This window comes from Bubalus kerabau, chromosome 16 (genome assembly GCF_029407905.1).
Source record: "Bubalus kerabau isolate K-KA32 ecotype Philippines breed swamp buffalo chromosome 16, PCC_UOA_SB_1v2, whole genome shotgun sequence".
In the NCBI taxonomy this organism is placed as follows: domain Eukaryota; kingdom Metazoa; phylum Chordata; class Mammalia; order Artiodactyla; family Bovidae; genus Bubalus; species Bubalus kerabau.
The window spans coordinates 68,309,984-68,326,524 of NC_073639.1; the positions used below are offsets into that span (position 1 = coordinate 68,309,984).

At 54.0% G+C, this 16,541-nt stretch overlaps 2 protein-coding genes across 2 annotated transcripts in view; both read left to right on the plus strand.

Moving 5' to 3' along the window:
• SSH1 (slingshot protein phosphatase 1) overlaps positions 1-6,142 on the plus strand; it is a 56,616-nt gene extending 50,474 nt beyond the window's left edge. Inside the window, exon 15 of the mRNA XM_055550722.1 lies at positions 78-6,142. Within this exon, the coding sequence (XP_055406697.1) occupies positions 78-1,280 (1,203 nt within the window). The 3' untranslated portion in view covers positions 1,281-6,142. The remainder of the gene's footprint in view (positions 1-77) is intronic.
• CORO1C (coronin 1C) overlaps positions 1-16,541 on the plus strand; it is a 141,277-nt gene that overhangs the window by 30,420 nt on the left and 94,316 nt on the right. The gene's annotated exons all lie outside the window — the stretch shown is intronic.

Consider the following 16,541-nt stretch of genomic DNA (forward strand, 5'->3'; position numbering starts at 1 on the left):
GCACTGCCCACCACCCTCCTTGTGTTTTTCGGTTTTCAGCTTATACTGCATCCTCACCATGTTCTTGCCCCTTTCAGCATGACGCGATCTTCGGGATCCTTAACAAAGTGAAGCCTTCCTACAAATCCTGCGCCGACTGCATGTACCCGGCAGCCGGCGGGACCCCCGAGGCCTTCGGGGAGCGATGCAAGAACCCCGGTGCTGCCGCCATCTGCACCCAGCCCACCTTCCTGCCCCAACTCACATCTTCCCCTGTGGCCAGCAGGTCCCGAGCTTTGGAAAAACTGGCCTCTGGCCCAACCGATACTGCCCCCTTCCTACTACCAACAGGCTCAAGGAGGCCAGACAACGGCGGCCCAGGGGCCGGGGCTGCCCTGGAGCCCCCAGCCAGCCTTCCGGAACCTTCCAGAGAGACTCACAAAGCCCTACCAAAGTCCCTCCTCGTGAAGAATTCTCACTGTGATAAGAACCCTCCCGGCTTGGAAGCAGTGAAGGAAGACTTGTCACCCAGGAAAGATCCGAAGCCGGCCAAGGACCTGCGGCTCCTGTTCAGTAAAGAGGCCGAGAAACCCACAAGCAACAGCTACTTGATGCAGCACCAGGAGTCCATCATCCAGCTGCAGAAGGCGGGCCTTGTACGCAAGCACACCAAAGAGCTGGAGAGGCTGAAGGGCACGCCCGCCGAGCTGGGGGCCCCGTGCCGGGACGGCCCGGCCGCCATCCCCGAGGAGAACCAGGACTTGCCTCTGCCAGGCCAAGCCCCGGGCCCCGAGAAGCCCGAGCCCGGTCCCTCTCTGCTGGAGGGAGCCCCGCTGAAGAGCCCCCCGCCCTTCCTGTGCCGCCTGGACCACGCCAGTCACTTCTCCAGAGACTTCCTGAAGACCATCTGCTACACCCCCACCTCGTCCTCCATGAGCTCCAACCTGACGCGGAGCTCGAGCAGCGACAGCATCCACAGCGTCCGCGGGAAGCCGGGGCTGGTGAAGCAGCGCACGCAGGAGATCGAGACCCGGCTCCGGCTGGCGGGCCTCACCGTCTCATCCCCGCTCAAGCGCTCCCACTCCCTGGCCAAGCTCGGCAGCCTCAACCTCTCGACCGAGGACCTGTCCGGCGAGGCCGACGTGTCCAGCGCGGCCGACTCCCAGGACGCCAGGTTGAGCGAGTCTTCCCTCTTGCACGAGCCCCCACCGGCCGGCAGGAGTCCGGCCGCCACCTCGAAACCATCAGGGAAATCTGCCCCGGAAAACTTGAAAAGCCCTTCATGGCCGGGCAAAAGCTGACCCACCTCTGGCTGCGTTTGGACTTGTGCGATCCCTCCCTTAGCCTCCCTGTGGATTTCTGGTCCACCCCTGCCGTCTGGATGTCCCTTAAGCAATTGGCGTTATCCTCGTTTTTCCTCCCCGCCTCTTTGCAGAGGGGAGAAGAAGCAACAAAATTGCCGAACATACAGCACAAGAAGAGAGAGGGGAGCTTGGGTGTCTGTGGCCTGTGAGAACCAGCAGCTGTCGGCCAGTAGACTCTGACCCCAAAGTGAGTGTTTCCAAGAAGACTCGTGTTTTAAGAAGAGCATTTATACGGAGATGTGCACGCATCAAAAAACAGCTCCATGCACAACCTGCAAACGAATAGCCGTGGTGTCGCATCGGCACCGCAGGGGCTCATCTTCGCTCATGCAGGCCCTCATGGGGAAACCCGTGGATGGCACTAGAATTCCTACCTCTAATCCTGCTGTGCACGTTTTTTATTTTTAAAAATCCAGTAATGACCAAGGCTTGTTCCAGGGGAAAATGCTGTGTCAGAAAAGGTTTTTTTTTTTCCTAAAGAGAACTTTCTGTTGTTGCTGTCAGGACCCACGCCCCCCTCCCCCAAAAGCGTCAAGACTTTTAAAGTTGCCCACACCAAACACCGCTACTTAAAGCGACAGGAAGGCACAGACACTGTCGTCAGACCGACCCCGGGGTGTGTGGAGGTCCTCTGAGCTTTGACTTCCCGGTGCTGGCGTGTTGTCACAGCTGAGTGATGCGTGTCTGGCCAGCCCTGGCGGAGGCAGGGGCAAAGTGTGTGTGTGTGGTCCTCGTTGTCCACCCCCATCTGGGGAGAAGGACCCACAAAGTTATCGTTGAGTCTCACCTGCTGCAGAAGGCCACAAGGTCCTACGAGGATTTTGAAGGCGCTCGAGCATCTGGCGGGGCTGGGAAAGGGGTTCGGAGACATGGGTCACCCCACTGGAGCTTCGACACTCAGGTTCATTAGGTCACATGTACTCAAGTCTGGGGAGGAAAGGGAGAGGTCAGCAGTGAGAGATGCTCAGTCACTCGAGGAACAGCTCGGCAGCAGCTTCTCCGAGAAGCGGGACTGGTGGGAAGCTGCTCAGATGTTTACAAGTCGCCCCTTCCTGCGGTGAGAACGCTGCTTCCTGCTTCTCCATGGCTCTTCCCAGCAGGCCGGGAAGGCTTGAGGTCCCGCCCGGCTCCAGGGTAGCCCCTCAGGATCTTGAGTAGAGGGACTCCTCTGATGTCAGCAGGCAAGACAGGGTGTTAAAACATTTTGGAGAGAGAAAAGAGGTTGGTTAGATTTCATGCAGGGGTCAGCCAACCATGGCTGGGGTGTGTCGCCCCATGAGCTAAGATGGGTTGTTTTGTTTTTTTTTTTCATATTTTCAAAGGGTTAGCCAAAAATTACCAAACAGGCAACAGAGACCATGTAGCCTGCAAAACTGAAGATACTTTATAATCAGGCCCTTTATAGAAAACCTTTCCTGAGCCCTGGTTTTACTTGAAAACCCAGGGCTTGCCCAGGCCCTTGGGGAAGAAACTCCGGGGAGTTAGAAGGCCTCCCCGCCTCTTTTGTCACCTCAGGCCAAACCCTGCCCTCCTCCCTACCCAGTCCTTGCCAGCCCACCCCCAGTGTCTGTCCCCTGGGCATCGGGGGACCCCTACTGGCTGAAGCTTTCCCACAGTTGCAGCTTGCCCTCAGATGGGTCCACCGGATTATTTCAGTGAAACTAGACATCCTTCAAGGGCCAGCCGAATTCCAGAAGTGGGTAAATGAGTCTCCATCTTATGTTGGTCCTAACTGGGCCTCTCAGAGCAACCCATGCAGAGTTTTCAGAAACAAGGCCAGTCCATGTTTCAGCTCGTGGGTAGAGCTTTTGCAAAAAACCCTCTCTCCAGAAATTTTTTCTCCCTGACCTTTTTTTTTTTTTTTTAAATCTTTTTAAGTATATGTTATTTCACCTAATAGGAATTTGTTTCCCCACCGCTATCAATTGGAATCACCTAATATGATCCACTTATTCCAGAAAACCCAGTTGGGTCTGTGCCTCTCTCAGCCAACACAAGAGCATGGTCTCAAAAAAAACGTATCAGGTTCAGTGTTTTGCCAAATTGCATTTCATGTGGTGGGTCAATTTTTGTGTCAAAAGAATCCTGTAGATTTGATGATGACAGGCTTATGTTGTTTTTTTTTTAACCATGCCTGGGTATGATATATTCTTGAAGACATTCATTTTGAAAGCCATAGATTTTTTTTATCCAGGTAAAGGATGGGAAGAGGATTACAAAGATGAGAGGGTCTTTGGCTTTTGGCAGAGTTATCCATTCATTGTCAGAAGTTTGTCTGTTAATGAAACTAGGGCCCAGGTCCCCACCATCAGAACAAAGCGAAGCCTTCTTGATGGGTAACATTCTAGCCTGGAGAAGAGAATGAAGGTTTTTCTCCCAGATCAGTGGTGTAAAGACCAATATGGATTGCTATTTTAAATGTTAGCTAATAAGACCAGAGTGTTCTACCAGGCTTGGGGGCATCTCGACAAAGACAGATGCATTAGTGGTCTCCGAAAAGAAAGCTTGCACCATAAGCTTCTTGACCAATGCTTTGTCTGTACACTTAGCGGATGGGGGAAATTCTGAATGTGGGCGGCAGAGGTTTATGCTGTGAGAGTCATGGATTTTGGTGACCAGCTATCTTCATGGAATGCTGAATCAGCTTGGTACCCCATAAATTCAGCTGTGTTTCCTCTTCCCCCTCCACCTCCCCACCATTTTCCCTCTCATTCACGTGGCATGCCAGCAGGAGATTCAACTTGTCTAGATCTTTCTCTCGCATTGACACACGGAGGTCTTCTCATTGAGTTTTGTTGAGTCAAAGCGGGGAACTGGTCACAGAGAGAGGGGATACAGTGCTGCCCTCTAGTTGGCACTTGACCTTGCCGATGTCCATATCTCTGTCTCGTGGCAGCGTGCATCACTGCATGAATGTCTTGAGAACAGGGTTCTTGCCCCTAGTCTCCCCTGCCTCCTTGGTCTCAGTGCAGGCACCCGTGCCAACCTCCAGGCTGCCAAACAGCTCTCTGCTGGGTGGGGCCACTCATTCCATTGGGCAAGAGTCTACTCTGTCCAGTCTCCTTGTGCTCCATCCATCCCACCCTTTCCAGCTAAGAAAGCATTCCAGCCCTTTCTAAGCATTTTCCCTCCTGGATAAGCCCAGAGGATGGATACCTAGGATGGAGCCAGAACGGCCATAGAACTAACATCAGGACAACCCTGTATGTCAGCCCTGCACTCAGGCCCCATCCCAGGGGGCCCCTGCTCCTTAGTGAGAGGAAGTGCTGGCATCTAGTCGAGGTCACATGCAGAATCTCACCCAAGGTGCTGGAAGACCAGCACACTGTTTGCCGCCTGGGAACGCCGCTCTGGCTTGCCAGCCAGCAGGGCTCCCCTGGACGCGCGCGGGCAGCGAGTCCCTCTGGGTCCCTCCAGCAGGTGAGCCAGGTGGCAGGAGATTGGGACGTCCGGCCAGCACAGTGCAGGTTCACCTGCTCCTGTCCTACCCCAGCATCTTGGCCAGACGAAGGTACTCACGGATCCCTGTGTTCAGCTACCTGGTCTTTTTATCATCTGCTCTGGAGAAGGAAATGGCAACCCACTCCAGTATTCTTGCCTGGTAAATCCCATGGACGGAGGAGCCTGGTAGGCTACAGTCCATGGGGTCGCAAGGAGTCGGACACGACTGAGTGACTTCACTTTCTTTCTGCAGATGCATACCTGTGTGTGTGAGATCATTCTGCACAGATACATATATTTGAGTCTATACATCTGTCAGTTGAACGAGAGCATCAAGTGCGTTCCCCTTCCCTCATCCACACACACGCCTGTCACCCAAGCTGTGGAGCGGGTCACCTTGAATGGTCTGGAGCGACACCGTGCGGTGGATCTGGACGTGACCGCCTCGTTTTTTCGTCCTGTAGTAGACCCCCTGGCCCCGGCCGGTGTCAGTCTCCTAGCGGGACCCTTTAAAGCCAGACCCCCGTCCTCCACTGTCCCTCTGTCAGCCACACCGTGCAAGGAGATGGCCGCTCCCTCCCTCCTCTTCAACACTGTAATTATTGTTTTACAATCGAGTGCCTTAATAATAGTTTACAAATACTGTGTATTTATGGGCAGCCGTTCCGCTTTCGCCTTCTGTGATTGGATACTTTGCCTTGTCCGCGGTGGTTGGCGCTGGGGCTGGAATTTGCCTTCCCCATACTTGGGCTGATCTGCTGGGCAGCCTGCCCACAGCCAGGCCAGGGGCATCGCTAGAAACAGCGCTGGCTGGCGGTCCCTATGGGCGAGGCAGGCGCTGTTTCAGCCAAGGGCCCATAGTAAACGAAGAAAAGCCAGGATTGGTAGGCCAGCCAGCTCTGGCCCCCTCTGGACCACAGTCCTGCCCGTCTCCTCTACCCTCCCCATCACACAGCTGTTCTCCTGTTCAGTAGAGTTTTTCTTACCATCTTGTCTCCCCTGCCCCGTTTTCCTCTCTTTTGGTGTCCTGAGTTCTTTGCAACAAAATGCAGGTACAGATCTCCCTCCAGTCAGGAGCTCCCCTGCCCCCAAGACTGCCTGCCCTTTGGTTTCCAGAAGCTGCCAGTGGGTGCCAGTGTGTTGCGTTACGATATCAATGATTTTTTTATTATATATTGTTTTTCTTCTTGGTTTTTTTATATTATCTATTTAAAAGGCAGTATCTTTTGTACTGTGAATTTGCAGTAGAAGATGCATAATGCACTTTTTTTTTTTTTTTTTTTACTTCTGTTGGTGTGTACTGTATATAGTCTGTGTGCTTCTTGTGAGGAAAATAAACTTTCTTTATAAATGCTCGATGACCTCTGAACTTGTGCAGAAAAAACAAAGCAGCAGCCCCTCCAGCCCTGGCCAGGAAAGTCGAGACGCAGCTGTTTGCTGGCCCCGTGCCAAACAGCTGGACAAGTGAGACCAGAGAAAGAACCAGGAGAAAGGTCAGCTGCTGCAGGAATCGTCTTTTGTTTCTTCCTGATCTTGCCAGTAAGAAAGAGCGGGCCAACTTTTGGTATACAAGGTGGTCACTTGTATCCCAAAAAAACCTGTCCTGTCTGCCCCCACCTTGGGTGGGACTTGAACTTGAGGGGTGTGCTGGAGAAATTCACCACCTTAACTGCTCACGCACAAGAAGGGATGGGGTGGAGGGGGCTCATCATGGCTAACAGCCAAGACAGGAACCCCAGGGGACCCCAGTCACCAGACACAGCAAAGGCTCAGGCCGAGTTCAGGCCACAGCTCACTGCAGATAGAGCTCTGGGGGCTCTCCTCCCGTGGTGTCTGAGCCAAGCCAGGCTGCTGCCAGAGGAAAACGCTGCCTTCCTGGGGTTCTGTGCATCTAGCAGGGCAAACAGCGCTCATAATTCCTCTTCGCTGCCTTTGGTGCCGTACCTGCCCGTCCCACGGGCGAGTCACGTGAGTGTCACCCTTCTGCCACTAGTGCCTTGACAGGACTACGAAATTCCAGAGCCTGTGGGTCCAGGGACAGTACACACTCCATTTAGTTCATCTAGACTTACTCCACCCCTCCCCTGTACTCACAGGAGATGGGTGGATAAACAGGATGCAAGTTTTCCACTTTACAATCAGAATTATAACCATCAGTGGGAACTTCCCTGGCAATCTAGTGGTTAAGAATCCACCTTTCAATGCAGGGGACACTGGTTGGATCCCTGGGTAACTGAAGTCCTACGTGCCATCAGCAAAAAAAGATAATGAATATTGTAAAATTAAAAAATTAAAAAAAAATACTAGAAGCATCAAGCCGACCAGATGACTCTCATTTGCCGATTAGCACATTGAGTCGTTCTAGGAACATCTGCACTTGAAGCCAGATTATGGTTGCTGTGCTCAGTCACTCAGTTGTCTGACTCTGACCCCATGGACTGTAGCCTGCATGACTTGTCCATGGGATTCTCCAGGCAAGAATACTGGAGTGTGTCGCCATTTTCTCCTCCAGGGGATCTTCCTGACCCAGGGATTGTACTCACCTCTCCTGCATTGGCAGGCAGATTCTTTACCACTGAGCCACCTAGGATGTCCAAATCATGGTTAGGAAATGCTTATTCAGTAGAAAATTAAAGCAGAAGGTGAGTGGGGTGACTGCTGCCTGGTCCCATCAAGCTGTAATGTAGCCCCTCTCTATATATGAGGTTTTTGGAACTGAACCACAAGGGTCATGATTCAGGACACTCCTAGGCAAGGTGGAGACCCCTAACACATTCTATTCAGGCTCCCAAGGTGAATCTGAGCCGGAGCAGGGGGTCCAGCACTCCTTGCGATTCCCGTGGATTCTCTGGGAATTGTGATGGCCACGTCTAGAAAACCATTGCAATAGGAATGCGGTACAGTTGAGTAGGTTTTCCCTCCACCAGTTACAATCACATTCCACACATGTTTTCTGCAGACAACACCCACCCTTCCACATGGCCCTTCCAGAATGTGGGTGTTCTCAGATTACCAGATACTCTCTTCACTCAGGTCCCCGGAGAACCTTCCTGTGACTGACAACCTGATCTTGTCCTCAGAGTAGCAAGCCTGAGGTTGCGTGGGGCCCCAGATCTCGCCTCCAGGGGCTGTGGGCAGGCAGGGGAGCAGCCGCATGCTCGTGGAAGCCCTTCCTGGCTAGACCTCAAGAAGCTCCAGGAGGCAGAGCGTGGAGGAGTTCCCGGCATTTCAGAAGGATTCACTGCATCGAAGGGAAGCCCTGTCCAAAGGTGTCTGGCAGCGGTGCATCAGGTCAGCCCTGCCCAGGACAGGCCATCCACCCACCCCAATGCCCTCACATGAGGAAGCAGAACTATATTCCTGAGACTTCCGCGCACCCAGCACTTTAATGAACCCCGTGGAACTCTCCAAAGGCCCTTTGATGTTACCCTCAGTTTTCAGTCGAAGAATCAGGCCTTCAGGGTGTAAGTCATTTGGCCACAGTGACCTCTAAAAGGGGGTGAAGCCAGGAGGTACTACTGTTCCTTCTCCACCCAAAACCAGAGCTGTCGCCCCCACCGCAGAAGTAGAAAGCAGCAAGCTTGAAGCAGCATCTGATCTCCCTGTAGGTACCAGCAGGAAAACATCGAGTCAGAAATGAAGCCTCCAGCCCCGGAGAAATCTGACCCACTTCAAAGGCTACCTTGGCTGGTGGTACAAGGTGTGTTTCCCGCCCCCAGATCAAATTCTCTGTATTTGACCTTTAAAGGGAAGCTGCTCACACACCCTGAAGTATTCTGGCAAAGGGTCCGGTGTCAGCCCCAAATTCCTTTTTGCTGTTGTTAACTGTTTCTGCAAGTGAAGTGTCAGCAGAAGCCCTAGCACAAGAAAGGATGCTTGGGAATTGGATGCTAAGAGACAGATTCTCCCACAGGCAGCTGGAGGCGCAGAGCTCCCTCTGGTTTTGAAATTGGATCTCACAACAGGTGAAGGACAGTGCTACCGACCTCGTGGGGCCAATAATTTGAGAATTAGCTGAGAATGTATGCAAACCTCTTCTCTGCTGGCACACCACTTACTGAGTCAGTGGCTGCTACTGCTGGCACTGGCGGGAGGGGAGAAGGAAGTCAAGTGCACCCAGCACCTGCGTGCAGATGTTTCATGTCTGTTACTGAGACGATCCTCAGGGTAGCGGTGACTGTTTTGCAAATGAAGAGGTGGAAGCTCCAGAGAGGTTAGGTCACCCGGATTAAGGCCACACATCCAGGAAGGGACAGAAGCTCAGGGTACCTGACTCCAAATTCATACACTTTCTACCTCCGCATCTTCTCTCCAAAAGAGCCAGCCCCTCGTGGGCTTTGTACATAGTACGTGCATGCTCAGTTGCTTCAGTTGTGTCCGACTCTTTGCAACCCCATGGGCAGACTCTTTGCAACTGCCCGGCTCCTCTGTCCATGGGGATTCTCCAGGCAAGAATACTGGAGCGAGTTGCCATGCCCTCCTCCAGGGGATCTTCCCAACCCAGGGACCGAAATCTGCATCGCCTGCATTGTTGGCGGGTTCTTTAACGGTGAGCCACCGGGGAAGCCCAGTGCATAACAAGCACTCAGTCGGTATCAAATGAGCATAAATGAATGAAATATGCTGTGAAAATGAGTGCCAAGTGTCATTCACCATGGCTGGGAAAGCTTGGGGGCACCCACGACTGCCTAAACCAACACACACACACACCCCACAGCTGGGAAAGCTTGGGGGCACTCACAACTGCCTAAACCACATCCTTGCAGGACTGGGCCCAGAATCGACCACCTCAGAGCCCCAGCACACTGGGCTTGGCTCACTGGACTCGGCCCCTCCACCCCACCCCACACTGCCCACCCCCCTCCTCCCCTCAACGAATCCGGAGTTTAGTTAGAGTCCAGAAGAATCTGAAAGGTCATCCAGACCAGACTCCTTTGTAACATCCATCCATTCATCATTCTCCCCCATTCATATGCTCCTGCCTGAGGCAGAGAGGAGCCTCTGTTTCACCCCCGGGGGTCCTGAGAGAAAGCCTGCCTGTGAAAGTCAGGAAGAAAATACACAACCTGCCAATGGCAGTGTGGCTAGGTGGTTAGGAGTCCAGGTCGATGTTTTCCCCTCCCTTTATCAATCCCAGAATCTCTCCAATAGGATTGTTGTTACTCTCATACTTGAAAAGGAAAATGTAAAGATTTCATAAAACAATGGGCTTCCCTGGTAGCTCAGCCTGGTCAAGAATCCACCTGCAATGCAGGAGACCCTGGTTCAATTCCTGGATCGGGAAGATTCCCTGGAGAAGGAATAGGCTACCCTCTCCAGTATTCATGGGCTTCCTTGGTGGCTCAGACAGTAAAGAATCTGCCTACAGTGTGGGAGACCTGGGTTTGATCTCTGGGTTGGGAAGATCCCCTGGAGGAGGGCATGGCAACCTACTCCAGTATTCTTGCCTGGAGAATCCCCAAGGACAGAGGAACTTTAGCACTGAGCTAAGATTTGGCCTCCAATCTCCCAGGCTTCTGGTTCTAGGGAATTCAGCACAGCATTTGGGCGGGGTGGGTGGTCCTTTCTCCCCTCTGATGGGGAAACATGGGCTGCCTGGAGCAGAGATCACACTCAGATCACTGCAGCTCGGAGGGGCCAGGCTGGGGCTCACTATCCTGGTCTGATGCTTCTCCAAGCCACTTGTGCCCACCCTCCGAGCCCTTGGGGCCTGGCTTCCTGGGCAGCTGCATAGAACCCTGCACTTACAAGGGCCCCGCGACTGGTCTGGTCTGATGCTCTCGCCGTCTTTAACTCTTTAACGAGGGCCAGGCCTTTTCATTTCCCACCGGGCCCTGCAGAGGATGTGGCCGGTCCCGGCAGCGTCACCACACTTAAGGGCTTGGGAGCAAGACAGCCCGAGGTCTTGCCCCCTAATTCACCCACTCTGTGACCCAGAGCGCTGGCTTTCCCCTCTCCGTGCCCCCTTTTCCTCATTTGAAGAACAGGGATGACCTCACAGGGCTGTCACAAAGATGTGCGCTGCGTCATCGGCACACAGCAGAGACCCGTGAACCTAGATATTTGCTAGACGAAGTACTGAGCACATGTCCTGGCACAAAGCCCTCCCTCCGTGAGGAGCCACTGTAATCGTGGGAAAGACAGCGATCAGCCGCCCGCAGACCAGCCCTGTTGACGGCAGCTCCTCTTCCCACGCTGTTTCCTTAGCATCCTCTGTCGGGCAGAGGGAAGCCGCTGCGAGCTCCCAGAGGAGGGCCTCGGCTGGGCTGTGCACACGTGTGTCTTCCTCCTCCTCCCCTCTCCCCTCCCCACCGCTGACCCCATGGAGGATGCCATCTCTGCCTCCCTCCGGACACAAGTACCATTTGTCCCCAACCTGGACCCAAGCGGTTCTTCTCCGCAGCAGGCCTTTGGGGAGGGGAACGGTGTGGGCGGCCTGTGAGCTTGGGCTTGTCCCTGCTGCAATCCAGAGGTACATCCTGTTCCGGCGTTGCCATGGCACAGCCAAACATCTGCCACAACAGACGGTGGGGCTGGCGGCTGGCAGCGAGGCCGCGGAGGGTGAGGACCGGGATGTCCCCCCCCAACCCCCACCCCGACACACACGCACGCACAGACTCACATCCATGTGCAGACGCACACACCGACACACATGCACGCACAGACTCACATCCATGTGCAGATGCATGCACGCACGCACGCACGCAAGTTGGCTTTCCAGGAGAGGCCGATTTCCCTTAGAGAAGGGTTCCCAGTTCTCTTCCTGGAGAGCAGCCCTGGCAGGGACTGGGCTGTCCTGAATTCTCGTCCTGGTCCAGCCCACAGCCAGCCTCCCAGGTCCCGGTCTGCTCCCGAAATGGAATTCACTTTCCTGGCTGTTAACTGCTTTTCCTGATTCGAAAGTAAAATCCGGTCGTTGTAACACCATCACATGATGTAGCCGCTGCCCTTGTGGTGTAGGAGCACGTACCTCTCATTAAAAATACACAGGCAGGGACTTTTCCCTGGTGGTCCAGTGGCTAAGACTTTGCACACCCGATGCAGGGGCCCGGGGTTCGATCCCTTCTCGGGGAACTAGATCCCACATGCCTCAACCAAGAGTTTTCCTGCCGAAACAAGAAGATCCTACAGGTAGCAACGCAGATCCTGTATGCCACAACTAAGACCTGGCACAGCCAAAGAAATAAAACAGGTATACTTAAAAATACCCGGGCAGAAGGTCCATGGAGCGGCACCTGACCCACAGCACACACTATACACGTGTCTGTTAAATAAAACAATTTGTTAGCATGATCTGATTCCATCTTGCCATGCAGGTGTCAGGAACACATTTTCTAGAGGAGGAAACTGAGGCCTAGAGGTGCCCAATGGAATCTGAACCCAAGTTATGCCAGCCCTAGTGCTCCAAGCCCAGATTCCTCCACCCTCTCAAACCCCCACCCTTTGCTGCTTCCCGAACACCTCGCAGGCTCCCTTCCACCCCTCTGATCACAGGCCCTAGCCCTGACCTCATTCCTGCTGGAGGCCCCAGGGGTCCAGCCAAGGCCACAGACCCGGCCCTAGGCTCTCTGCAGCCACCCCAGGTCTGAGGCCTTTGGGGATTTGTTTCACAGGTTTGTGGCCACGTTCTCAGGATGCTGGCGCTCTCTGCCTCTCCCCAAGGCCTAGACACTGGTGGCTCACACCCCTTTCCTCTGCCCACTTGCTGTGCCCTGCCGTGGGGGCTTGGTTGAGACTATAATATTAGTAATAACAGTGACATTTCTTGAGCCATACTGGACAAGGTGGACTTTGTTATCACCATTTTTCAGATGAGACTCAGAAGGTAAATGACTCTGGGGCCAGGTGGCCCAGCCAGAAGGTGGACAATTCCAGAGTCAACTCCAGGAAGCCGTCCGCAGCAGCACCACCTCCCACCCCAATTCTAGAAGAAATGGCTGTTCTGTCCCAGCACCCCATGGGCACGCTCAAGACCAGGATCCTGGAACTTCCCCAGCTGTCCAGTGGCTAAGACTCCATGCTCCCAATGCAGGGGGCCTGGTTCGATCCCTGGTCATGGAACTGGAGGAGGAAATGGCCACGTACTCCAGTATTCTTGCCAGGATAATCCCATGGACAGAGGAACCTGGCGAACTACAGTCCATGGGGTTGCAGAGTTGGACACAACTGAGTGACTGAGCATGCTCTCAGGGAACTGATCCCACATGCCACCACTAAAGATCCTGCATGCCACAGCCAAGACCTGGTGCAGCCAAAGTAAAATAAATATTAAAAAAGACCATGAACCCCCTGAGGACAGAGGCTGGCTCAAGTTTTTGTGGTCCACCCTGTCCCTGTACCTGACAGAGGAGGTGCTCAATAAACATTTGTTGAATGAATAAACAATTAAATGAGTGAATGGTGCAGCTGTTCTCTTTTCCCCACTTGGGCCAGGAGAAATTTGGGAGAATCAGGCCCTAGTTTGATTCATTCCTCTGCCACTTCCTGGCTGTGTGACCTTGACCAGTTACCTAACCTCTCTGAGCTTGTTTCCTTCTAGGGGGAGAGTCGGAGATGGCGTACCATGACTACACATATTAATAGTAGATGCTCAGTAAACAGCCCCATAGAGAGACAATTCAGGCCCAATGTCAAGCTCCAACACAGACTAGCTGTGTGACCCTGGACAAATCACTGTCCTTCTCTGGGCTTCATTTTCCAGACACGCTCCTTGGGGGTGATGACAGCACCCGTAGCTTCAAGGTGGTGAGAGTGACGGGACACGGTGAGCGGCCTATGTAAGTGATGCTTCGGGGGGCTCGTGTGATGGAGCGTGAGCTCTCTGGCGGCGGGGACGGCTCCTAACTCTCCCACCCACCCTCTGGCCCCGCTCAGTGCCAGGCACACAGTAGGTCCTCACACGCTCAAAGGAATGGAATCTTGTTTCAGCTGTTTGCGCTGCAGCCCCAGAGAGCCAGCGCCGGCTCCTGAGCACCCTCCCTTCCCAGGCCAACTCTCCTGTGTTTTTCCATCTCATTTCCGATGAGCTGGAGTCGGAGCACCAGCTCTGCCCCTGCTTTGTGCTGAGCCTGGTGGAGGCAGGGTGGTGGCTGCTCCTCCAGGGTGCACCTCCCAGTGAGCACTGGGAAGGAGGGCAAGACGAAGCCCCTCCAGAGTTAGCCCTGCTTTCCCAGGGGCCCAAGCTCCTCACAGAGGAAAGTGTGGGGCGCAAGCCCAGCACCCCTACTCCTGGCTGTGGGACCGTGGACACATCACCCCACCTCTCTGAGCCTCTCTTCCTGTACAATGCGGCTGCTGCTGCTGCTGGCAAGCCCCCTAGGGTTTCTGGGATGCAGGTGAAGTGTGGAGCACATGGTTGGCACGTCACAGGTGCACCGGGCACAGCTGTCTCTCACTTTTTAAGTACAGCTCTTGTCTTCCATAGATGGAGAAGCTGAGACCCAGAGAGGGCCAGTGTCTTGTTCAAGGTCACAGAGACTATATCTTGCTGGTTTCAGCTGTGGCTTTAGCCATTCTCCCTGCACAACCCCAAACAAACAACAGGGCTGGGCCTCTAAGTGGACAGACAGGGGGTCTCCTGGGCTGAGTTGATGGGGAGAGGGTGGAATGGAGCACAGTGTCAACAGGAATAGCCTCCCTCATTGCAGGCCTTACTCGTTCTCTCAATAAATCCTGAAAAAGCTATGATTTTACAGATGAGGAGACTGAGGCTCAGCGAGGTGAAGTTAATTACTTGCTCCAGTCACACAGTGGTGGGAAGAAGGGTCTTGATCGCAGCCCCATATCTGTTTGTTGAATAAAGAAGGAGACATTGGACAATGGAGGAACCCTGAGTTATGTGGGTTGGGCCGGTTGCCTCCCCAACCCTGGGATGAGAGGTGGGGGTGGTGGACACCATATCAGCAGCATCTAGGGTAGAGGTATTGTTAGTAGCTCCCAACGTACGGGAAGGGGGAAACTGTCATCCTTATCGACCACCCCTGAGTCAAGAAGCCTCTCTGCTGCTGCGGCTAAGTCGCTTCAGTCATGTCCGACTCTGTGCGACCCCATAGACAGCAGCCCACCAGGCTCCCCAGTCCCTGGGATTCTCAAGGCAAGAACACTGGAGTGGGTTGCCATTTCCTTCTCCAATGCATGAGAGTGAAAAATGAAAATGAAGTCACTCAGTCGTGTATGACTCTTAGCGACCCCGTGGACTGTAGCCCACCAGGCTCCTCCATCCATGGGATTTTCCAGGCAAGAGTACTGGAGTGGGGTGCCATTGCCTTCTCTCTCAGGGGTGGCAAATGAGCCTCCAGCTGTCTTCTGCAGCCTCAGGGGGCGGGGCGGGGCGGGGCGGGGCGGGGCGTTACCTCCTGCAGCCCCGCCCATAGGGTGCGGCCAGAGCAGCACCGCCCAGGCCCAAGCAGACGCTCACTCGGCCGCCTCCCTGGGACTACCCCGCCCCGGACACACTGGGTCAGTCGTGTGCAATCTGGAGGAGAGAGCACTTTCAGTGCGCCTCCCAAACTCCTGGCATCCAGGTACACCGTCTCCAGGGAGCCCACCAGGGTACAGCGGGAGCCGTCTCGGTCTCCCCACGCGAGGACCCACTAGTTTCGAGGTCCGAAAGGTAGAAGGCAGAACCCTCCACTCGAAAAGGTGAGCACTTTGGGGAGTGTCCCTTCCCTCCATTGGACCTACAGGCTGCTTGGGCAGTTAATCCTCGGGGGTATCTGGGCACCTGCGTTCTCAGTACCGCTGCCCATTTGTCCGTGACTTCAGGTCCTCTCTGACCCTCAGTTTCCTTTTCTCTGCTACCATAGCTTGGAGCTAGGCCTTCCACCTTAAAACTCAAAGAGGTGACTTCATTTTGTGAAAGGCTCTATCTGTAGAATTATATCAGTGCCTGATCCATTCGAACCTCCTTTCCCTTATTGAATTCTCACAGTAACCCTCCTGAGAGGTGCTGTTACCCATTTTACTGATATGGAAATGAGATCATGGGACTTCCCTGCTGGTCTAATGCTTAAGTCTCTGCACTTCTACTGGAGGGGCCATGGGTTTGATCCCTGGTGGAGGAACTAGATCCCACATGCCACTTGGCATGCCTCTCCCCACCAAAAGAGGGTCGTGAGTGGATGGATGTTGTTGTTCACTCAGTCCTGTCCGACTCTTTGCAACCACGTGGACTGCAGCACACCAGGCTTCCCTGTCTTTCACCATCTCCTGGAGCTTGCTCAAACTTGTGTCCATTGAATCAGTGATGCCATCTAACCATCTTGTCGTCTGTCGTCCCCTTCTCCTCCTGCCTTCAATCTTTCACAGCATCAGGGTCTTTTCCAATGAGTCAGTTCTTTGCATTATGTGACCAAACTATTGGAGCTTCAGCATCAGTCCTTCCAATGAATATTCAGGGTTAATTTCCTTTAGGATTGAGTGGGTGGATGAGCGGTGCAGAAATGGGGCCCAGAAACCCCCACCCTCGAGGCCTGACTTCAAAGCCCCATGCTCATCCCACTGAAACACTTCCTCCTCAGATCATCTGCTTGAACCCCACAAGGGCTGGCTTCCCAGAGGAAAGATCAAGGGGTCCTTGCTCCTGTTTCCGGTCAGCACCCTCAGGTCCCTGAGACCACCTTCCTGCCTTATCCCTGAGGAACATCCTTGGGAGGAGGGACCACGGATGTGGACATTGTGTCATTGGCCCAGCCTGTCCCTGCCGCTCACAGCTTCCACACACAAAGGAGGAGGGCCCCTCACAGATGTCTAAGGGGG